Source organism: Alligator mississippiensis, chromosome 2 (genome assembly GCF_030867095.1).
Source record: "Alligator mississippiensis isolate rAllMis1 chromosome 2, rAllMis1, whole genome shotgun sequence".
Lineage (NCBI taxonomy): Eukaryota > Metazoa > Chordata > Crocodylia > Alligatoridae > Alligator > Alligator mississippiensis.
In genome coordinates this window covers 186,890,041-186,914,125 of record NC_081825.1, presented here as the reverse complement: position 1 = coordinate 186,914,125, position 24,085 = coordinate 186,890,041, and the positions used below count along the sequence as shown (strand labels likewise).

The following is a 24,085-nucleotide window of genomic DNA, read 5'->3' as shown; positions in this document are numbered from 1 at the left end:
TGTCAATGTGCAGCACAACATTACTTATTCCTTCCTCCCTCCCTCCCTCCTTTCACCCCCAAACCAGATATATCACAAGGCACCAGTATGAGCCCTGGTGGGCCCCATGCCAGGAGAATTAATGAAGTGGTGTAATAGCTCACATGGAAGCCCGGTGATTGGCACCGTGCTTAAAATGCATCTGCAAGGCAGGAGATCACAGTGTTGCTGTGTTCTGTTTATTACAGTCACGTCTCTTCCATGCCACTGATTTCTTTATTAGTGTGTTTTAAGGCAGCAACATGGGGGCTGCCTCTGCTTGAGGCACTGAGGTTTGAATTCCAGCACTGCTGATGGAAGGGAGGTCTCCCTTCAAGACTGTACGCAGGGATGACACTGCCATCCACTAACAAGAATTGGATCCCTGCTGAGTGGTTCCCTAGGAGTTTGAAGGACCCTGCAGGGCTATATGAGATTGGGTTTTTTCAAGGTGGGGGGAGTTAGGGGGTGAGCGGAAGCAGGAAAGAGTTTTCTTGAGAACAATATACAGGCTTTGCGGTAACTGAGGTGAGAATTTCAATTCTCAGCTGAGAGTAAAGATTTCAGAGCAGCTGCAAGCAATAAAATGGAGGTTCAGAGCTCTTTCTTGGCATACAGGTAAGCGTTCAAATCCTGCCACAGGGTATCACTGGAAAGGAATTAATGAGTCTCAATCCATTCATCGCTGGACATTTGCCCACATTACATAATTTTGCTCTCCTGGCAGCTTTGCCCGTTAAAGGTCAAGGATCATGAAAACAAGGGTAATATGGAGGATTGAGAGGAACTGGCCATCTTAGGTAGGTACCCAGGGCCTGCTGCATGTTCACAGTGAAATGTAGTGGCAGAGCTGTGAAGGGGCTGTAGGCTAGAGCAATAGGGCTGCATGAGGTTGAGGATTGTGTTGTGCTCACCAAGCTGTGTGGGACGCTCAAGACTGCAACTCCAGAAGGTGCTGAAGGGTTGTGTGTGAAGACGCTTGTGAACCTGACTGCACTGTGTGTAGACCATGGGAGTTGAGGGGCACAGCCTCTGAATCAAACTTCCTAGATCCAAAATGCTGGAGGCTGCAAGTGGGAAAGGAACAGTAGAAAATCCCCCAGTCATACACTGTTCACTCTCCCTTCCAGCACCCACTCTTTGCCAGTATGTTACACAGGGGGCATGTCTACACATTCATTAATGCGCTGTAATTACAGTGCATTAAGGTTAGTACTTGTAATGACAGGTACTAACTTAATGCACCATAATCAGTGCTACTGAGCATTAGTGCAGATGGACTATTTTTTTTTGTTGTGATGCTACTGTGCATCTACCGCACATTAGCAGTCTTTTCCTGCCATAGTAACACAAGGTAGAATTAGTCTTCTGCACATTAAGCATCTCATGTAGATGCGTCCAGGATACTGGGCAAGATGGATCTACTGTGTGACGCAGTAAATGACAGTTCTTAGGTTCTTATGTGTAACTCGGACTACTTATGGTTAGGAGAAACACATTCACACCAAATTTAAAAGGATTAGGTTTAAGTTCTGTCTCTCACATGGACAACGTAAGAATAACTGCTCCAAACTGTATTCAACCTACCATTTCATGAGAATTTTCTTCTGTTGCAAGTGGGATTCAGAGATGACCTTCCACTGGGCAGCAACCGGTCAGGAAAGCAATTCCCAAGTGTTACCAGTAGGTGGTGCTACCATACAGCAGGTCCCACTCGGGGGTAACCTGCTGCTGAGTCACTGCAAACATTACAGCTTGGAGTGGCTTGAGAAACTGGGGCTCTCACTCCTGCATGCTCCAGTTCATTAGGAAGAAGATTTAGGGAACCTGGCATGTGGCTTCTATTTTTAGTCATTTCTAGTGTTTATTTTTCGCTGTCTTAGAGTCTTTGAACTTCCTAGAAAGGCCCTGTTTTTCCCTCCACTCCCCAAAGAGGCTCATGTGAATGGCAATGGCATAAATTTGATCGGCTCCATCATTAAATCCGATCATTGATCAGCTCCTCATCCTCATCAAAAAACTAGGCAACTGTGGCATCGATGCCTACACAGTCAGATGGATTGCAAATTGGCTGAAGGGTCGTACTCAGAGGGTGTGGTGGACGGGTCATATTCAACCTGGGGGGAAGTGGGCAGTGGAGTCCCCCAGGGCTCGGTCCTTGGGCCTGCATTGTTCAATTTCTTTATCAGCGATTTGGACAACGGGGTGAAAAGCAACCTGTTCAAATTTGCTGATGATACCAAAATCTGGGGTGAGTTGGGAACGTTAGCAGGGAGGGAAAGACTCCAGAAAGACCTGGATAGGTTGCAGGGGTGGGCTAACAAAAACAGGATGCGTTTCAATACGGACAAGTGCAGGGTGCTGCACTTGGGCAGTAGTAATCAGCAGCACACTTATAGGATGGGAAACTTCCTTCTTGAGAGCACGGAGGCAGAAAGGGATCTTGGAGTCATCACTGACTCCAAGATGAGCATGGGCCAACAACGCAAGGTCACGGTCGGCAGGGCTAACTAGACCCTATCATGCATCCACAGGTGCATCTCAAGTAGGGCCAAGGAGGTGATCCTCCCCCTCTACGTGACACTGGTCAGGCCACAGCTGGAGTACTGTGTCCAGTTCTGGGCACCCCACTTCAAGAGGGATGTGGACAACATTGAGAGGGTCCAGAGGAGGGCCACCCACATGATCCGGGGCAGCAGGGTAGGCCCTACACTGAGAGGCTACGGGACCTGAACCTGTTCAGCCTTCACAAGAGAAGACTAAGGGGGAACCTGGTGACTGTCTATAAACTCACTAGGGGGGACCAGAAGGGTTTGGGGGAGACCGTTTCCCCTAGCACCCCCCAGGATAACAAGGAATAACGGCCACAAGTTGTTGGACAGTAGGTTTAGATTAGACATCCGTAAGAACTACTTCACCTTTGATGCCTGTTTTACTCACTCAGCATCTATGCTGAGGGACCCTAACCTGCCTGTGCTCAGTCAGGCTGGGCTTGGAGATCCCTTTGCAAAAGGAGGTTGGATGAACAAAACAGGAAAGAGAAAACCTAAGGAAAAGTGCAGGTAGGGAGATTAAAAGGGGGTGGGGTAAGGGTAAGCACTGCAAAGCCATGAGCCGGATCCCCCTGCTGCTTGCTGCTCTAGGCCAAGTCCTATACCCTCCTGCCCTTCCTTTCCCCACCAATGGCCCAGACAGTGCTGGTGTCATTTCTTGCAAACTGCCTGCATGAAAGCCAGCAGGGAATGGGCGGTAGCTGGGCTTTTGGGCACATGTTGCTCCAGGGAAAGCCCTATTCTCCTCCACCTGACCAGCACAACTGTTGTGATGAAGGAACACATTTCTGGCATTGGAGTCAGCAGGGAATGGGTAAGTGGTGTGCAGCCCTGGCAGCTAGGGCAGGTAAGGAAAATCCCATCTTCTCTTTCCCATCCCCTCCATGTGCCTAGGACAGGATCCTGGGAACCAGGGCACTCCACTGCACTGGGGAAAGTCCCATTCTCTCTTCCCCTCTCCTCCACTTGGCCAGCTTGAACAGCTGCTGCCATATAGGCAGAAAACTACACCTAAGCCAGGGCTCCCAGAGTCCAGGGCACATACTGCTTTGGGGGAAAGTCCTATCCCCTCTTCCAGCGGTTCCCAATCTGTGGTACGGGTACCACCTGTGGTATGCAGACAACCTGTCTGTGGTACATGTTAAGAGATTTATTATAATTACTTTATACGACAAAAAAATTGTGGGCGGTACTTAAGGTTGTATCATTTTAAATTGGTGGTGTGCAATCTGTCCGAGTTTGGGAACCGCTGCAGGCCTCTTCCCTTAACCTAGTCAGCACAGCTACTTCAGTGAAGGAGCAACTTGCTGGTACCAGAGCCAGCAGGGACTGGGTTAACTGGTGTGGGCTTAGGTGCCTGCCCATTCATCTCTATCCCCTCCCCTCCCCTTGGCTAACAAGGCTGCTGCAATGAGGGAGAAAACTGCCTACCAGGGAATGATTAAGCAGCGCCTTGTCCTGAGCCATGCTCTTCAGAATTTGGCTTTTTCGTGTGCATGGCCGCCTGGGCTCCACCCCCAACCTCCCTGTAGCAGCCCAAAGAACAGCAACAGTGAAAGACCTGGCTTGTCCTTAAAGACTCACTTTAAGGCTTCCCAGAGCCATATGTGTCTGCAGCTTCTTCACTATGCTCCTGCCAAAAAGATGATAGAAAATTAGGGTGGGAAGGGACCTCTGGAGGTCATCTAGTCCAACCCCTTGCTCAAAGCAGGACCACCCCCAAATAGATCATCCCAGCCAAAGCTCTGTCTAGTCGGGTCTTGAAAACCTCCAAGGATGGAGAGTCCACAACCTCTCTGGATATCCTGTTCCAGTGCTTCACCACCCTCCTAGCGAGAAAGTTTTTCCTAATATCCAACCCAAACTACCCTTGCTGCAACTTGGGACTGTTGCTCCTTGTTCTGTCATCTGCCACCAATACGAACAGTTTAACAGTCTAGCTGTGCTTGTTGCAGTCCCACACCTTACAGATCTTCCTCACTCATGTTGCTACTTACTGCTCTTGAGGCAAGGATTTTTTGTGATATGTTTACTGGACCAGCTGTATAGTTGCATAGTTTTTACTTAATATATAATATAACACAATCCTGCATAATTCAGTAAAATTATATTTGTTTTTGCTTCAATCTCAAGCTGAATAATATTGATGCACCATACTATCTGCAAACCCCTTTTCAAAATCCTAGATCCACCCAGGCAAGGTTTTCAGGAATGAAGTAATTGGAATCCCTTGATTTCTGTAGCTAGTTGAGATATCTGAAAGGGGCCTGGTTTTCAGAAAGCGTTGCACACCCTGTCCTTTATGGTGGTAGTCAGCAGTCTTTTAAGGATGCAGGCTGGATAGACTGGGTTAAGGTCAGAGGTGATGGGCAGGTGAGTGGGTGCTGAGACCCCACCACATAAGTCACTTTTCTCATGGCAGCACAAGGAAAGCACCTGCAACTCATGCTTTTCCCCATGGCAGCATAGGAAGGTAACTGCTGCCTAAGCCCCCTGCCACCAAATGCCATTGAAGCCCTATGTCTGTAAGCAAGGTTCAGATGGCCTCAAAGGCCAAATCTGGCCCTGCCAAAGTGGTATTCCACTTTGGGCTATCAAAAACAGAGGCTCTCACAATTGCTAGGCATATTTACTCAAATTACTACCATACTTACTCAAATAGAAGATGACCCTGATTATAAGACAACCTCCAAAATAATTAGATTCTATATATGGAAAATTTAAAAACTTGTTATAATTTTCTAGGTATAGTATCTAATTATTGAAGGTTTACCTTGAATTTCTCACCCTCCCACTACTACAGCAGGGAAAATAAATCTGGGGGTTAGGTAGCCCTTTTGCTTTCTACTTCCCTCCAATTTTTTCCCCTTGCCAGCCCCTTCCCCCTCTTTTTACTGTCATACTCTGCTGCCCCCAAGCACATAGAAATGAAGAGCAAATTTAAAAACAGTAACCTTGAAATTAAACATAGCTGTAGCAATTTGCATATAGCACCCATGTACTTTGTTCATCCAGAATTGATACATATTGCCATTTTATGAAACTGCTACAAGTTTTAGCACATGTACTCCATAAACACAATTTTGAGCAGCACTTTGGTATCCAATACAAACTGCATATGATATTAGTCCAAAGCCAAAAGCTGGTGATTTTTCACACAGTTCACTGCGCTGGGCCCCAGCAGTCAACAGCATTTCAAGCCATGGTGACTCCATAGCTCAGCACTGTTCAGTATGTGTATACTCCAGATACCCCTGACAAAGAAACCATATGCTAATTCGTCCCTGCTCGTGCCGGGAACCACGCATTCTTGTGAAGAGAGCCAGGATGCTCCAAAAATGTATATGCAGAAGAGGCACAAGGCAACCTGGTCTGGCTTCACCTCAAGGAGGGCAGAACCACACTAATCATATGTGGCAGACTGAGAGAGGGGGCAACAGAGAGATTTGGGGTGATTGTCCAGGCCCCATTTTGTGATGTTTGCCAGGCATTTAAGGCTCATGAAGAAACATTGTTAATGAGAAAGAAAGACACAGCTCAGCAGTAGCAGTGAAGAGGAAGTCAAAATGTATGCAATATCATGGCTCAACATGACTTGAAAAAGAGCCAGTGGTCAAGGGGACTGAGCTTAATGGGTACTACCAGATGTCTTATACAGGTGGGCTTCACTAGCCTATCCTTATGGTAGGTTTGCATTCGCATGCTTGCCTAGTGTAGGCCAGGTGTTTTATAGCTATGCTTAGTGTTGGCTGCATTTAATCAATTTCATAGTTGGTTTTCATTGCTGACCACATACTGACTTTGGCAGCAGTTTAATGAAAGACAATGAGATTTCTGTGTATACATTTATGACGGGGCTTTTTTCCCCCTTTGTGGGGGAAAACCTGGTCTTGTATTTGAGTAAATACAGCATCTCAGTCTAGTTCACATACACACCATGTATGTCTTAGGGACTCACTATCTTACTGGGAAAAAACTGCACTTGATGTAGGCAAGTATAAGTCCACTGCAATCCCTAGGCCATATAGCATATGTGTTGCCTGCCCATGCATCTCTATCCTACAAACACAAAACAGCAAGGTGCTAAAATCATCAAGCATTTACCTAAAATAATAAAACTCAAAGCAACAAGCGTTCAAGAGAGCTTCTGCTTAGGGGTGGAGAGTCACTGGATGATCAGAGAGGTTTCTTCCCACCTCTGACTTGTATAATGCAATTGGAAACACTCACCCACAGCTGGTTTCTAATAAGCTGTCCCCAACCTGCAGTGATGCCATTCCGAAGTCTGCTATCCGGATATTGTTCTTTTCATCCAACAGTAAGTTTTCTGGTTTTAAGTCCCTGTGGCTGTGGAAAAAGAATTGGAACAAGGTTTAAAACATCCAGATCTCCTCTACAATTTGTCCTCTAACCCATGTCCTCTACTGCAGTTTATTTCAATTGACTTCACTTTTCTCCCTCCTGGGACAGAGAATGCACAACAGGGGATGTCTTTGGGATGTTCAGAGCATTTCCCATTGCCGTTCTTGACTCTTATATGGCTTAAACCTTTAATGCCCTGACATCAACAGAAACTGAGGGTTCTCACTGGGAATGGGGTTTCATCTGGCTTTTATGTTTGGGATGTCATGTACCAGCTTGATGAAGCAGGAGAGAAGCTACAATATATTTTATTAATGGCAGAAAACACAGTGAATGACATTCCAGGAGACAAAAAATGCTGTATGAATTACCTCCCTGCCAAATAAGCTTCATCCAAGGAGTGATGTATATAGACATGTGCCACAGAGCCATATCTTGGATATTACGAAGGATATCAATATCTTTAATCAAGGGTCTAAATAACAATTCCTGATTAATCATCCTTTACTTTCCTATGCCAAGGCCATCATGGACCTAATGCCTTCCCTTCGTGTTAGCACAAGTGCCATTAAACAGTTCTTAAACAACAAGCTTCATTAAGAAACAAACCACCGAGAGAGAATCCATAAAATATGGGTCAAAATTTGTGGAGTTTTTCCAGTTTCGTCATTTTTAAAAATTATTCTCAAGTCACTAAGAGGGCAGATGTCTCATAAAAACCAAGACAAGTTTTAAATGGAACTTCTCTTGCATCCCTTGGTGCCTATGCAGCTCAGTGAGGTGTGGCATGCACCTAAACCATAAGTGGCCGGAGAGTCTGCAGTCCCTAGCTGCTTAGAAGTTGAACAGCCCTGGGTTACAAGTCTCCTGTTTTAGCACTAGGGTATGGTGATAAGAGAATGTTTTGCAAACTAAGTGCTGATGCCTTGATGCAATGTAACTAAAAAGCTCTTAAATGTCCAGGCAGTCTATGTATGGGTCTACACCGCACCCTCGGCACGCCCCCAGCAGGGATGCTGCCGCATATGCTCCATTCACTTGCTCCTGCTTGCACACAGTCAACCTAGAAATGAAAGTGAAGTCACTCTGGGGTCATCTTCCCCAGAGATTTATCTCAGTGGATTGTTTTTCAGAGCTAATGATATACTACTGAGGTTGGAGGCATTACTTTGTGATAATCTGTCTGTTAGGTTGCCCAGGAAAGTGATTAATTTAAGGCACTGGTTACTGCCTGGAACACTAATGCTGCTGATTAGAGGCATTCCCCACAATCTGGTGATCCATACTAAACTCCACTTCCTAGAACCTCCCTACCACAAACAATAATTCCTTCATAGCTTTGGTTCCTTCATAGCTTTGGCAATAGATTCAATTTTTGATCTACAGAAAAGTTTGAGTCTTAACATCCCTTTGAAGCAGCCCCCACAAAAAAGGACGTGGTTGTTGCATATATCTGTATGTCATATGGCGTGTCTACATGAGATGCTTTACTGTGCAGTAGACTGTTCTACTGCCCAATAAAGCATCACTATAGAACTGCGCGCTGAGCTACTATGCAGTAAAATAGGCCAATGTGCAGTAAATTTACTACCTGTATTTACGCATATGTAGATGTTGACTGGAAGCAATTTGCTCCTAGTCAGCCCAGGCAGCAGGAGGCCCACTGCTGCCTGGCTAAGCTCCAATGTAGTAGGGAGCTGTACTGGCTGCAGGGGCAGCTGTCTCCCTGCCACATACAGATCAGGACCATCCTGATTCCCACATGGCCAGGAGAACTGCCCTGGCAGCCAGGACTGCTGCATTGCAGCCAGGTGGGGATCAGGTCAGGACCCGATCCCCATGTGGCCAGGAGAGGCGTCCCTGCCCAGGAGGGATACTGCCTGCTGGGAACATCTCTCCCAGTCATATGGGGATTGGGACCCTCCTGATTCCCACATGGTCGCCAGGTAGCATCCCCCCTGAACAGGGGCACCTTTCCCAACCCTTCTGATCCCCATGTGGCTACCAGGCAGCATCCTCACCAAGTGTACCTGCTGAGAGGGGAAGCCTCTCCTACCTATGTGGGGGCTGTACAGCAAATTAGTCTGCTGTGCAGTAAAGTGTCTCGTGTAGACATACCCTTTAACATGCAAGGTTAGTCCCTTCTCCAGGTCCATTCAGCTATGGGCCTTAGAGCTGAGGTGGTCAGCAAGGGTGCCAATTAACACCAAATGGGAAGGTGGCTTCTCTAGGAACTGTACTAACATCACCAACTCACTTCACATGAACCACTGAAGAGCCTGAATAGGGTCACAGCTGTGGATCCCACTGATCTGGATTTGATATGAGTTAGTGACCAAAAAATAGAGATCTCAGGGGTGTTTCCTAAATCTAGGCTTATCCCTATTAAGAAAAGCTCCTGTGATAAATGACGAGGCGTTCTGAATTTCAAGACAATGAATGTAGTAGAAAACATCAAAATGTATTGTCTCTCAATGCCTCAAAAGTGTAACTAGGGTAGGGCGACCATGGCAGCCACCCAGAGTGCCAACTTTGAAGGAACAGAATAAAACGGCTATTGTCACAGCTGCATCAGTGCGATGGCAACCAGAACTTGTTACTGCCCCCACGTGTGGCAGCTGCCCCTGACACCCAGCCACATTGTTACACCTTTACACAGTAACCATTGAGCCATTATCAAATTTCTAGAAACTATGGAAAATGAGATGAAAGGGATTTTGAGATCATGTAAATAAAAAATGAAGCTTCTCATTATTATTAATTCTTACCAATAAATTAATTATTTGTAAGCACCATCATTGTGCAAGGCACTTCTAACAGACATATAGTAGGACAATTACTCTATGATCTACCTCCACTGGGAATTTGGGGTCCGTGGGGAAAGCATTGATCAAGTGGCCCACACTATATTACTTGTGTGTTACCACCAGTCTTTCTGGTCCTATTACATTTTACAACAGGACCAGCATACAGTGTCAACTCTGAAGCCTGTCTCACCCCTAAGACCCTGAGGATGACAGCCTTCTACCAGTAACATTAATAGCACTGGAGAATAGGCAGTGACATCTTCCTAAGTGAGTAGGGGGTAGGGGAATGGGAAGGAGGAAGACCACTATGCTCTCCCCACTAGCCCAGGTTTGCTCTTGTAATGTACTGTGATGAACCCAGTCTCCTCTGCTGTATCTGCCTTCCCAAAACATCTGTTTTGAGCAACATAGCTATCACCATTTTGGAAACCAGAGGTTGGGACCCCTATGAAAGGGAATCCTGACTGACAATAAAATGGTCTCACTTTGCTCCTAGGCAAAAGAACATAAAGGGAAATGATCAGTCCTGATTATAGCCCACACCAAGATGCACTCATCACAAGAGGGAGGGAGGGCCACACATTGACTGATGTCCTGGTCTGGGCCCTGCCATAAGCCTGAGCATCGCCATGGAGAAGCCTTCTTCCTCTGTCCGTTCCCCATTCCTTTTTAAATATGTCCCCTATAATGAGCAGGGACCTGCCCTCCCTGCCCCCCGGTCTTCCAGTCATTTTATAGCTATTTTTGATGTATTGACATAACACTTAGAGACTCCCTCTGTGGCCTTTGTTCCACTGTACTGGTCAGTACACACATGAGCCAAAAGACAGTCACTATCCTGGATGAGAATTCCTGCTGACTGGGGACAATTCTCAGCTGTTGAGGTTAGCTCCACTTTTGCTGCTCAGGCAGTGTTGAGGGAATAGGCCTGAGGCTGAAATGCTGGACTAGAATACTACTAGGGACAAGACATGCGCTCCGCATTTGCATTCTCCATCTTTGTTATCACCAGCTCCTCCTGCACCCAGGAGGAAGAGAAAGATGAGCAAATGGATCAGTGAATATTTACTTTAATTTGCCTATGAGCCCAGCAGCCTGGGCAGTGGAACACATTCATATTCAGAAAGAATTCTCTTGAGCCAAAATGAAACAAAACAAAATGAAAACCCCACCACGTGTGATAATTATTTGATATTTAATGGAACATCACCAAGTAAATTAACTTAATTTGGTTCCCTTCCAGCCGATCTCTCAGCTCCGTGTCTTACATGACCAATGTCACCTCCTTGCTCTGCAGGTGAACAGAGGACTCCTTGCCCTCTGATTGTTATAAAAGGCTGAAAAGCCCTCGGGGCTTTCTCCACACTGTCTGGGAAGACGGATGAAAGAATACAGCCTCCTTAGTGAACAGGCTGGGCAAATTCCCCCATAGAGCACTGCTGAGTGCTGAGAAGGAAGATAAAAAGAAAAGAGATGCAGCCCAGTGTACCCCAGCAGAAGCTTGGGTTAGTCCCATGCAAGACACAGTTTAATGCCCAGAGCCCCTCAACCAAAACAAAGGAGCAAGCTGATCCTGAATAAGGCAGGATTTTTGGTTATAGTAGGAGCATCTACACATGGAATTAACATGATGCACTAAACTCTGGTGCATATTGCACCAGAGTTTATTGCTCCTGGGCATTACATTTACATGTGCACCTGGGACTGCATCACACTGAGCCAAGTCAGAGCAGACCCAGCTGGCAAGGAGCCAGGGGGGAGGGGGGGGGGGGGGGCGGAGAGTCAGTTTGCCAGCCCAGGGCTGCTCTGACCTGGCTCAACATGCTGCCGAGGGGCTGGCTGGGGCATGAGGGTGCTCCAGTGCTGGCCTAGCCGGCAGGCAGCCCCCACACTGAAGCACCCTCATGACCCGGCGAGACCTGTCAACATCTACATGTGCACTGCTGAGTACTAAAGAACGCCGCTGTAGGATAGTACTTGTGTTTCCAAGTACCAACCTACACCACAGCTAATTAGTTTACTGTGACCTAATAGGGCCGCAAGTGTAGATGTTGAGACTTTACTGAAGAGCTAATTAGGCAGTTCTGTAGTAAATGTCTTGAGTGCATGCACCCAGTATGTGTGAGTAAGAGTCACGTACCAAGCAATCACAAAGACAGCACACAGTGGCAGACACTGCAAGTAACTACAATAACACACATGAACACATAAACATACAGCACAGAAAGGACTCTAAAATTCCTGCAGTGAAAAAGAGAAAAGGGTGAGAGGCTTGAAAGGATGTTCCTGGGAAAACAGACCACAACTCTATGACATAGAGGAGATGGAAGGAGAGAATAATCTGCACCTGCCTATGTGTTGTCTGGCTCCCCAGTCACTGGTGACTCTCGATGATGCTATCCAGGTCATCCTAGCTCCCTGTCTTATTCCATTTGTGAGTGCCTGCTCTCCTACACTGTGACTATCATCTCATCTCTGCTGCAGGCAGCAACAACATATGTGTAATACAAGGTATAACTTATAACCCTTGCTGTCACCCAAGGCTGACATGAGATATCTGGATAAAGACCGAACTGGAAAATTGGATTCAAAGGAGCTATGATAATTTAAACTAGTCGAGGTATTGACCCATCATTTTAAAGTAATTTTTTAGTTGAAACATTCAGGTTGGTTTCTATGACAACTTCTTTTAGTTCCCAGATTTCTAACCACAATACCGCCTTGTTGGAGAAATTGCAGGTCATAAGTAATACTCATAGCGTGGGCCACTTGACCAGTGCTTTCCCAGTGACCCCAAATTCCCAGTGGAGGTAGATCATAGAATAATTGTCCTACTATATGTCTGTTAAAAGTGCCTTGCACAATGATGGTGCTTACAAATAATTAATTTATTGGTAAGAATGAATAATAATGAGAAGCTTCATTTTTTATTTACATGATCACAAAATCCCTTTCATCTCATTTTCCATAGCTCCTAGAAATTTGATAATGGCCCAACAGTTACTGTAATTTTAGATTTGAATACACATCTGTATCTTAAAAATGAAAAAGTATAATGTGGCATTAATTAATGTTGCTCTATAATATTTGAATCAGATTGTCACTGACTTCTGGATGTTATTAGTGTCAGGGGAAAAAAGAAAACAACTTTTAATATATATTCATACATTTTACAGCTAGAAGGCACCATCTCATCTGACCTCCTGCATAAGACAGGACATAGAATTTTATCCAGTTATGCCTGTTCTTCATGTACATGCGTGGGGATCGATGACAGCCACTTCCACGTAGTGATCCCTGGTAATATCTCTGATGGCCAAGGGCTCCCGAATCAACAAAAATGCCAAAGCGCACAAAGACAAAAGATACAGACACTTATTTTGTCATAGAAAGAAGAGTGTCCATATGTCAAAATTAAAGTTCCATGATAGTTTCTGAAACTTTGTGTATTAATACAGGGTTGTGGGAGAAGCACAGTAATAGTGTGTTACATTTTATACTGGCACAGGGAAATAAAGAAGAATGGCTGTTGTCCTTAACTGGTTATTTCCTAGTTCAGTGGTTTTCAACCTGTGGTATGAGGACTCTTGGGGGTCCACAGATTATATCTAAGGGGTCTGCGAAAAATGACTATGATCAATCAAAAGTATGGGATACTAACACTTACAATTCAAAGGGGTCTGCACCTCCATTCAAAACTTTTAGGGATCCGCAAATGAAAAATAGTTGAAAACCACTGTCCTAGCTTTACAGTATTTGAAAAAATGGTATGAAAGCAGAACCTAGCAACCTTAATAAGCATTATTGTTTATTGTTAGGCACTTTTTTTTTCCTTTGTGAATTTCCCTAATCTTTAAAGAAACTTTGTATATTGGAGCTGAAATACTAAAAAACCACATGGCCTCACAACAAATGATGGATATAAAGCAAACACAAGGTTTGAAGCTGGAGGGATTGACTATGGGGATTAAATTAAATGTGGCCATTTCAATGTGGCAAATCTGCCTTGTGTATAACACACAGGATGCTACTTCAAAGAAAATGCTGTCACTGGTTAAGGTGGTACTTTCATACTGCCAGTGGCAAAATCAAACTAGAAATTAAAGGAAGTAAGGCTTCTGGAATTCGTCAGGTTGACTGTTGTGTATACATATCAGTTGCTGCCCAGCACACAAAATCATCGTATTGTTAATGTAGCACTTGGTGAATTCACTGCTATGGGTAGTACACCAAGGTTCCTGATGTGCAAATACTAGTTACATAACATCCAAGCTGCACTTTCAAATTGGCACAGCTCAAATTGGTTACTGAATAAAATATATTGTTTCCCTACATTTGCAAATGGAAAATGATAATAGTGGTATTTGTGTAAAGAACAGGCATGCAGTTATCCGCAGCAGAAGCTTGGTATGGTGTTCTTGTCGGCAGGTTCCAAGAAACAGCAGGATGATAGGGATCCAGTTTAAAAATCCAGCTCTTTTTAATCCAAAATACATTTAAAGCTGTGACTCCCCTACAACTCCTAAAAACATACAGAAAATTAAAAGCTATGCTGTATTTCATTTAGTAAGTTTTGAGGTCTTTTTTTCCCCCTAGAGTAAAACATTCAGTAGATATTCCATTTTTTTCTCCCTCTTAAACACTATGTGCTATAACCTTAACCCTGCTGTAACTCCTTCATCATACACATACAGTTACACCGTACCATCATGTACTGTTCCTGTGTGTTTGTGTGTGTGTGTGTGTATGTGTGCGCGCATGCGCGTATGGGTGTATTTTCTACTGTTCTCATGTGTGTGTGTACTTTCTACTGCTCTTGTGTATGTGTGTGCATGTGCATGCATGTGTGCGTGTGTGTCTGTTCTCTCTACTTCTCCCTGTGTGTACGGAGGAAGGGGGAGAGAGTACAATGCTATGTAGCGTGCCATAGCATAATGGCTTCTTTCTTCATAAGCTATGAATTCTGCAGGTTATCCCAAACCCTGTTGTCTGTCCAGGCCTATTTCCAAAGTGCAAGGAGGACAGGGGCAGTCACCATGTGTTGCTCTGAAGTAGATTCATGGAGTGGGAGGGGGCAGCTTCTTGTGTGTGCATCTGTCCCTGTACAGCTAAGCAAGGAAGGGCATCCCATGATCTGGCTCACAGGGTCTCTTTCTTTCACCACCGCCTGATTTTGTGAGAATGCTTCCATGAGTGATAAGACAAATGAGGTGTCCTCTGACCCTCTCCCAGGCTGTACCTGTGGTATTGTGGCTGCTGTGGTAGGTGAGGGCACTCAGGGTCCCTGCATATAAGAATCCTGTCACTATTTTGAGCTATTTGCATTCAGCTGTATTTTAAATCTGAAATTCCTGGAGCCAGGTGACTACTAAGGACTCTCAGTTTCCCTTGAGCTGTGCATGTGAAGTTTCCTACAGCCTAGAAATGCTCAGAGGCCAGAAAGCAAGGATCTCCCAGTTTTTAAGGCAATCTCACAGCTTAAGGCCCAGCTCAGGACTGCTCAACAGTCCTAGTGCACATAATCCTATGCATTCACTAGACAATCCCTACAAAATACTGTCATGCACTCTTTACAGAGAAGGGAGGGCAAAAATTGCCGTTGCTAGAAAGCGGATACTGTTTTCCAGAGCAAGCCTGAAGTCTTTCCTAAAGGTGTACAGTACTCTGTCTGATCTCTGCTGCTTCTTGAGGACATCCCAGGTCCTTCCCCCTGCCTGCCCTTCCCTTTAATCAAAGACTGCTGTAGGAATGGCTGTGGTTCCCTATCGTGCCAGGGGAGTTTTGGATATTGCTGCAATCCTGAAGTATTATTTCATAACAGCCCTTTCTCCTCCCCACTGGTGGGAAGAATGCAGGGCAAAGCCAAACAAAGCTCTTTTTCACTGCCTTAGTCCCTTCTATGTCATACACCCACTTGCATCTACACATACACGCACGCACTTTAGCGTGAGCACTCTGCAAACGCAAGCAGACAGAGCCTCAGGCGATGAAAGAAGAAGCCCTCGTAATTGTCATTTATCAATATTCATAGAGAACCTGCCTTAACCCCACCATGCACTCCCTGAAAAAAATCATGCCCAGCCAAAATAGAAATAAAATGAAATAATGCCACTGCTCCTCATTACCAGAGGGAATTTCCTCTCAATGTCACCGCTATCCTGTGCAGTAATTGGCATTATCTGTTATCTCTGAAGCTTAATAAGGTTTGCCATGGGGCTTTTTTGTAATCATCTTTTTATTTGTCAGCTCACAAGATAGAGGAACCAAATATGAGCTTGACCAGAGGAAAATCCCAACACACACAAAACACAACTCAGACCAATCACAAGCTTGGTTGGTGATGTCATGCCCAGCCAATCAGGAGTGTTTTAGCTGTTCTCTTCTATGTATTTCCAGATTCATTTCTCTCTGCAGCCTCTGCTTTTTCTACCTGCAAGGGGACTCCTCTTGGGGAAACCCAGCAATGGCACAGCTGTGAGCTCTGTCACTATCACTGCCCTGGCATCCTACCTAGAGGGACTGTGCTGGGAACAAATGTAGCTTCAGCTCCTTCACAGTCGGCACTCCTTCCAAATTCTCATAATGAATGTACCTGAGACTGAAGTAACAATGTGATTTGGTCTCTGTGATGTTCAAAAGAGATTACTGATTTTGGGTTCCCCAGCTTGGGACAACCTTTGTGATCTTGTTCTTCAGAGGCTGGATGCCTCCCAGCACTTACTGAACAGCATCTTTTTTTTTTTAAGGCTTTCCACTCCAGGTGGGCACCCCAAAATTAAGGCAGCGAGCCTCATTATTTATGTTTGAAAAATGCAACCCATATCACAGAGGCCCATACCACTGGCCTATGAAACCTGCCTAGCTGTGAATTCCTGCAAGCTGGTATTCCTAGACCCTGCAGTCCTTCAAAGGAGGACTATAACTGAGGTAAATGTGAACTCTCCTGTAGCCCACTCTTTTAAAAAAGCTTCTGCTACAGCTGCTACTGGGAGGAGGCTAGCATCAAGTGCCCATTAAAAAACAAAGAAGTTAGACTAGGAAGCTCCTACTGATGTAAACTATCCTTCAGAGAAACACAAGCAAATCACAAATCCATTCTATATCTTGCTTGGGCTGATAGCTTGAAAACCCATCCTCAGACACAGGCAATCCCTACCATTGGTGGGCACTATGAGGAAAACATCACGGGTTCTTTGATGCAAGAATCGTAAGCCTTCAGTGGATTTAAGGCAGCGACAGGAGAACTTAGCAGAATGAAGAAGAAACTGGGAGCCTTAGGAATTTCTCTGAATCTTCAGGGGAGGGAAGGTGGAAGAAAATGAGACATGATATGGGGTGGGGGGGGCAGAGAGCTACCATTTATTCTGCCTGTGGGTTAGAGGCACCCACATTCAGTCATTAGCCAAAGGAGGGATGCCTTCATTTTTCAGTGTGGTCATAACTGGATAACCTGGATGATGAGATGATTTGTCATCTCACTGCCCCACGACAGGACAAGGTCAGGCTTCACTGCGTAGGAAAGCATATTAAATTTTACACACATGCACAAACACACTCTGATTTCTTAAACCCCTTTGATGGTGACTGTTTAGACTTTGGCATCGTCTCAGGAGACACGCGGTTCTCATAGACACGGTGGAGGATGGGGTTGCTCATGCCTTACTTCAGGTTGACTTGAAAGCAAGTCGCAAAGCTGGGGTGGGGGAGGAAATTAGGGAAACATTCACTTCTTAACAAGAAGGATATTGCTTCACAATCCAAACAGGCATTTGGTGAACCTTTGGTGAAGCGATCCTCAATCCCTGAAAATTCCCTAGAAATTCTTAATCTCGCAGAAGTACATACTCATCCAACAGCCTCACTAAAACCTTCAACACAGTTTGTTAAAGACAGTGATGCCGGGAGCTGGCTGTCCATCTTCCTACATGTGCCATACTCATCACAATAGTCCTTATGGACTAATAGATACACTTGCACATCCACTAAATTCAGGCAAATATTGAAAACATTTGTCTGTACATAAAAGTTTGAATTCTTAAGTGAATTACCTTTGGTTGTGCCTGCACCTTTTGTGTGCGACATGCCTGGGAATATTCAAGTGAGCAAGTATACTAGAAGCAATATTCATGGGGACAATACACTGTAAGAGACTAATAGAGAATATTTCCAGATTGTGCACTGTAAATTAGCCAACATGACACCTGAAGCCTGATCCTGGACAGACTCAGGAAAACATCCTTATTCAAAAACAGTGCTTAGTGTATATGTTTAAAAGCTTTCTGGAAACAGAATCTCTATGAGTTGAATTTTGGCAATCAGAGAATGGAAATACTTATGTATTGATATACACATACTTATGTATATGATCAAAAAGAATTGTGATCACAGGAAAGTAGGGCTGAAAGGGACCTCACAAGGTCATCTAGTCCAGCCCCCTGCTTAAGACAGGATCAGCCCTGACTAAACCATTCCAGCTACATGTCTGTCTAACCTGCTCTTGAAAGTTTTTGAAAGACTCTACAGCTTCTTTAGGTACCCTGCTCCAATGCCTGACTACTTGCATAGTCAGAAAGTTCCTCCTAATCTCCAGTCTACATTCTTCCTGTTGCAGAAGAGTCCATCTACATCCTTTCTACAATCACCCTTCAGGTATCTTAAGACTGGTATCAAATCCCCCTTCAGTTGTCTCTTTTCCAGGCTGATTAACACTATTTCTTTCAGTCTTTTGTCCTAAGTCTTGCCTCCCAGGCCCCTATCATTTTGTTGCCTTGAGCTGGACTCTCTCCAAACTGTCCACATCTTTCTTGAAGTGTGGGGTCCAAAACTGGACAAAGTACTCCAGTTCAGCACTGAAGCCTCACCACTGCTGAAAAGAGTGGAAGAATAATTTCACTTGATTTGCAAATGATCACCTTATGTAGTTAGTGGCTAGTTCTGAAAAACAACTACATTTGAGGTAATCATGATCCTTTTACAAGCAAAAAACCCGAAATTCACAGCACAATGTATTTGCTAGAATCATTTGCTAACAGAGAAAACCTTCAGGACCTGATCCAAAAGCAAATGAAGCCCATGGAAGTCTCTCAATCACTTCATTGTTTTTTTTTTCACAGGGCACTAATGTTTTTATTGCTTGTCCTCTATGAACTCCAGGCTCTTTTGATTATCAAGTTGTACATATCAGCTGGCACTAGAACTTCCCAGTCCACAGGCCTGTAACCAACACGGTTACTCCAAACTCTGAACTAGCCCCTTCCATAAGAATGATCTTCTTGGTATTTCCCTGTTGCTACTTTTGCTCATGGAGAAAGGCTCATATCTTCTAGAAACATATTCCCTTTGAAATTATTGAGTATTTTCTATTTGGGGTTAGGTAACGATGGGTAGAGCAGGTCAGACAATTGGGTGGCCATTCTCACTATGGGCATACGGACAGGGAATTCTGAGGACAGCAGCTGGTAAAACCAGAGAGATATAGATAATTACTGCATGATTATGAAGAAATAAACACACAGTAATTATGCAAATCTCTGTACTCTCATTGTCTAATATGGTCCTCATCCTATCAGAACGGAGGTATCTGCATGCTGTATGCGGTTACTGAGAAACAACTGTGCAGTCTTTATGTAAATCATAACCCCTGAGCCAACCAGAGTGCAAAGAATTGCATTACTACGAAATAAGTGTGCAGTTATGGGTCAGCAACTGCACAGAAACCCTGCTTTCAGATTGGCTGTGACAACTCAATTTCAGTATAATTTAAATTACCTGAACTTCTTAAAAGATGAAGTGGAAACTAGTTCAATTTAAAATGCCACCTGAAAGTTACAGGTTAAACCGTACTCAACCGTTAAATCATCTGACTGAGTTAACAAGTATCAATAATAGACTGATAAAGGAAATTACTCCCTACTGGAAAGGAAATTGAAGGTAACAGTGAGGCAAATGCCCAGAAGGAGCCTAGACAAGGTTGCCAAATGCCAGCAGGTTTCTTACAATGTGAGGAGGCCATAAAGCGATTCTGTTGTATTAGTAACTGTCTCAAGTTTCTACAAGGACTACCGCTGATGCAGCATAGATTATTCTTGGTTATTGGCATCTGCCACCCAAAAACACGGAAAGGAAGCCACACATCCCCCTGGGCTTTGATTTTCCTGGATAAAGCATTTGCTACAAATGATTATGACAGCAGCTGCCCCCTCCCCTCATGCTTACTACTGAACGTCTGGTTTGCTTCCCAATGGAAATCAGAAATGAGTCATTCTACATATATTACAATCAGGGCCAAAGGGAAGTCACAGGCAATCTTCTGCATGACCAATCTGTGTATGTCTCCTGCAGTGTTCACAGACTGAGCCAGGAAGCAGCAACATTTAATACAGCACTTCTGGACTCCAAAGAGCTTCACAACATTAATCACTTAATAGCAAGTAAAAGTTCCAGAAACTAAAGCCCCATGTCATGGCCACCACCTATTGTAAACCTGCTGTACTCACCATATTGAATGACTATGGCAGAAGTCTAAAGCGGATATGATTTGTCGGAAGAACTTTCTGGCTTCTTTTGGTGTTAATCTTCCTTTTTTTACAAGATAGTCGAAGAGCTCCCCACCTGACACATGTTCTAGCACCAAATACCTAGAAAAGAATGAAGCCAGGTCTTTGTTAGTATATATAATATCACACTTCCTGTTACACACACACACACACACACACACCCCTTCCACAGTCCTGAGGAATTTTTTACATCTGTAGAACAAGGCATTTGGAAAATAAGCAGCTGTGAACATTTAAAATGAGTCAAGGGTTTTTTGGACTATTGTAACTTTTAGGCAGGTTTGAAGAAGTGGGCTGAATTCAGTTTTCAGTGGGCACATCTACATGAGACATTTACTGCAGAGTTGCTTAATTAGCTCCACAGTAAAGTCTCAGCCTCTACACGTGCAGCCCTAATAGGTTGCAGTAAACTAACAAATGCCGCCATAGCTTAGTCGTTGTAAACACAAGTACTATTCTCCGATGGTGTTATTTACTGCACTACAGCGCATGTGTAGACACTGACAGGGCTGGCTGGAGCATGAGAGTGCTTCAGTGCAGGAGTTGCCTGCTGGCTAGCCCCACACTGGAGCACCCTTGTGCCCCAGCCAGCCACTCTGCAGCACCTTGAGCAGGGTTGGTGCAGTCCTGGGTTGGCAGGCTGACTCCCCAGACCCTTGTCAGTAAGGGCTGCTCTAGCCTGGCTCAACGTGCTGCAGTCCCAGGTGCATGTATAAACAGAGGAGCAATATACTCCAGTGCAAACTGCACCAGAGTTTTTTCAATTGTATTAATAGCACATGTAGATACTCCCAGTGATTCCTAGGAGTAAGAGAATATCTAGAAGGTAAGAAGAATAGGAAGGAGCAGTTGGAATATCCATAATATGGCCACTGTAAAAGCTAACAGAATGTTATGCTGCATATTCAGAGACATAAGGTCACTAAATCAGGGTGGACAGTGATAGTACCAGCTGTGGTAAAACCACCCACATACTGTCTGCAGTTCTGCAAAAAATTACAGAGAATTCACAGAACTGCAGAAAAATGATGGGCAGGTTGATTTATGAGGAAAGATTAAAAGAACAATGTACGTATATGCATAGAGTCTGGGTGCACTGTAAATGGCTCGATTCTGTAACTCCACCCACACATGCTGAACAGCACTGATTCACTCAGTAACTTCATGAGGAATACTCGTGTATAAAGAGATACACAGCAGGCGCATCTACATGAGACGCTTTACTGTGTAGCAGACTAATTTGCTGCACAGTAAAATGTCACTGGGCATGTCTACACAAGATGTTAACTGCACAATAGCCTAATAATGCTGCGCAGTAGTGTGCTAGGCAAAAAACAGTTAACTTGGTACTAAACTTAATGTGCAATAACTACGGTGCATTAATGAGCATGTAGACATGCCCACTGGCTACACATTCATGGCAATTAGGATGCAGTAGACTAATTTACTGTGCTGCCAGACAGTCCCATCAGATACAAGCGGTATCTGGTGATGGCTAAAAAATGATATATAGAGATTTGCTTTTAGGAATCAGCTTCTAGGTAGAATAGATATTGCATTAGAACAATGGTCCAGGGGAATGGCAAGGGTTAATTGGTTTCTAAAAGTCTATCTGTGGCAAAGTTTCTCAGCCTTCAAGGCAGACACCCTGTCTGAGGCCAACAGATACACAGGCTGGGAAACTGAACACATGTACTATATTGTTCCCTAATAATCCATAACATAAGATAGGCTTGCTGTGTTGTAGCCAGGTCATAGTGACCAGCTGCAGAGCATGTGGGATTTCCGGTTTTGGTGGACAGACCAAATTAGGAGGCCGGGGTATGCCCAAATTAAGACATGACCAAATGACCAAATTAAAACGTGTGCATGTGATGGGTTTGGGAAACAAAGGAATACACTGCCAGAAAAGACCATGGACAGTATGATGACCACAGTACCCAGAATCAACTGTACCTAGAGATGAAGAGTCATCAAGAGGAAAAAGAATACAAAAGGAGGGCAGCAAAGGATCCTAGAAGGGGAAACCCAAGGCCACCATGGGCAAAGGGTGCACCACCAGCTCGTCTTACCCACCCCACTGAGAGGGGCAGGGAAGGGGGCACATTGGCCCTCGCCTTCCAAGACTGCTGATGTTCAAGAAAGAACCAAAGGGTGAAGCTCACATGCTGGCCAAGTATACCTTCCTTCTGTGACAGCCTTAGACTCATGGGGGTTATTTTGTTTTCCTTGCCTGCATTATTCCTATCCCCTATCACTATGTATCAAAAACATTTGCCTATTATCGAATGGAGAAGTCATGGTCAGTCTGAGGGTTTGGGTCCACCCAGAATAAGGTATCTGGGTCATAAATCTAGTGCCAAAATCCAACAGCACAGTAAATTACTGTGCTTAAATGTACGTGCAGATGGTGACATTGGGATGAGTTTACTCTGGCTCAAACTGAGCTGGAGTATATCTTCAGCTGCATTAATTGCATGTGTAGATGTTTCCAGCATGAATAAGCGTTTAGAATTAGGCTATAAAAGTGGAATAGAATAACTTCAGGCTATTATCAAGAATTTGAAGATACAACAAGGCAAGGAATGGAGAGGAATTGTCTGGGGTGGTTCAGTGTCATTAGAACTAGGGGTAATGAGATGCAACCAAGCAAAGGGAAATATATAGAAATGTTTCCTAACATTGTAGCTCTATCAGACCATGGAATAATTTCCTTAGGGAAGTGACAGATGCCATATCTACTGAGCCACTTAAAACTGGACCAGATAAAACATAGGGCAGGTAACAAACCTGCAACAGCAGCAGGACTTTCAAGAGACCCTGAGGCCATTTCCATCTCTGCTTACTGTGATTCTTTGCTATGGCACAGTGTTACAGCTGTCCTTGCATATACAGTATATTGTATGCGTGGGGACTAAATGAGGCAATGATGCTGTGGTACTGTGCAAAGGTTTCACTGGTCTGAGTACAATTGGTATTACCATGAAGATGAGGACAAACTTTTTTTAAAGTGTTTTAGAGAATAATGTTCAAGGTGTCATTTTTGGACTCCTCTGTTTGTAAGACAAGGAACGGTAGGCCTTACACAGCACAGAAAAAGAAAGGACTTCTCCAGGGCTATATATCACCTTTCCTGTACCTCAGAACAGAACTTGGGATGGGAATTTGGATGGAAAGAGGAACATATTTTGTAGCCTCTTTTTTTGAACAGTATATTTTTGGGATATTGTTGTAGTTGTAATGGTCCACAAAGTCTATAAGAGGCAGAGATTTTTTGTGATACCTTTTATTGGGCCAATTGTATATTAGAGAGAGCTGCTGGGCAAGCTTTCAGGCATCAAGTGCCCTTCCTCAGGTCTAAGTTTTTGAAGCTACCAACAGACTTGGAATAGAAGAATTATCAGAAGCGTTGAAGTGATATAGCTGTGATGCACGGTTGCCACCTCAAGATTTTTTTTTTAAACTGACAATCTCCTAGCTTTTTACTGACAAACTTTTCTACTGACATATTTTTACTGGTATATGTTTTACATACGGTAAATGTAGCTCTTCTGCCAGGCCTTGCTCTGCTTCCAAATCCCAGTTAGAAGGGTCAGGTTCAAATTTAGAGGTTTACATCAACCACAGCATAAAAGTAAACCTTTGGCTGTCAGTGGCTGCATCAATATGAGACACTGACTGCACAGTCATAAATGACTTCACAGTAACCTGCGTTACTGCGCAGTAGCACCGATGAACAGCTTTTTTTGTGACACTGACTGTACAGTAGCCTGAGACTACTGCACAGTAG

At 44.3% G+C, this 24,085-nt stretch overlaps 1 protein-coding gene across 9 annotated transcripts in view; it reads right to left on the bottom strand.

Annotated features, from left to right (window-relative positions):
• BRSK2 (BR serine/threonine kinase 2) overlaps positions 1-24,085 on the bottom strand; it is a 490,223-nt gene that overhangs the window by 105,034 nt on the left and 361,104 nt on the right. For all 9 annotated transcript variants that reach the window (XM_059722574.1, XM_059722576.1, XM_059722577.1 and 6 more), the window contains 2 exons: positions 20,236-20,376; positions 6,801-6,917 (listed from right to left, as the gene is read on the bottom strand). In XM_059722574.1, the coding sequence (XP_059578557.1) occupies positions 6,801-6,917; positions 20,236-20,376 (258 nt within the window). The remainder of the gene's footprint in view (positions 1-6,800; positions 6,918-20,235; positions 20,377-24,085) is intronic.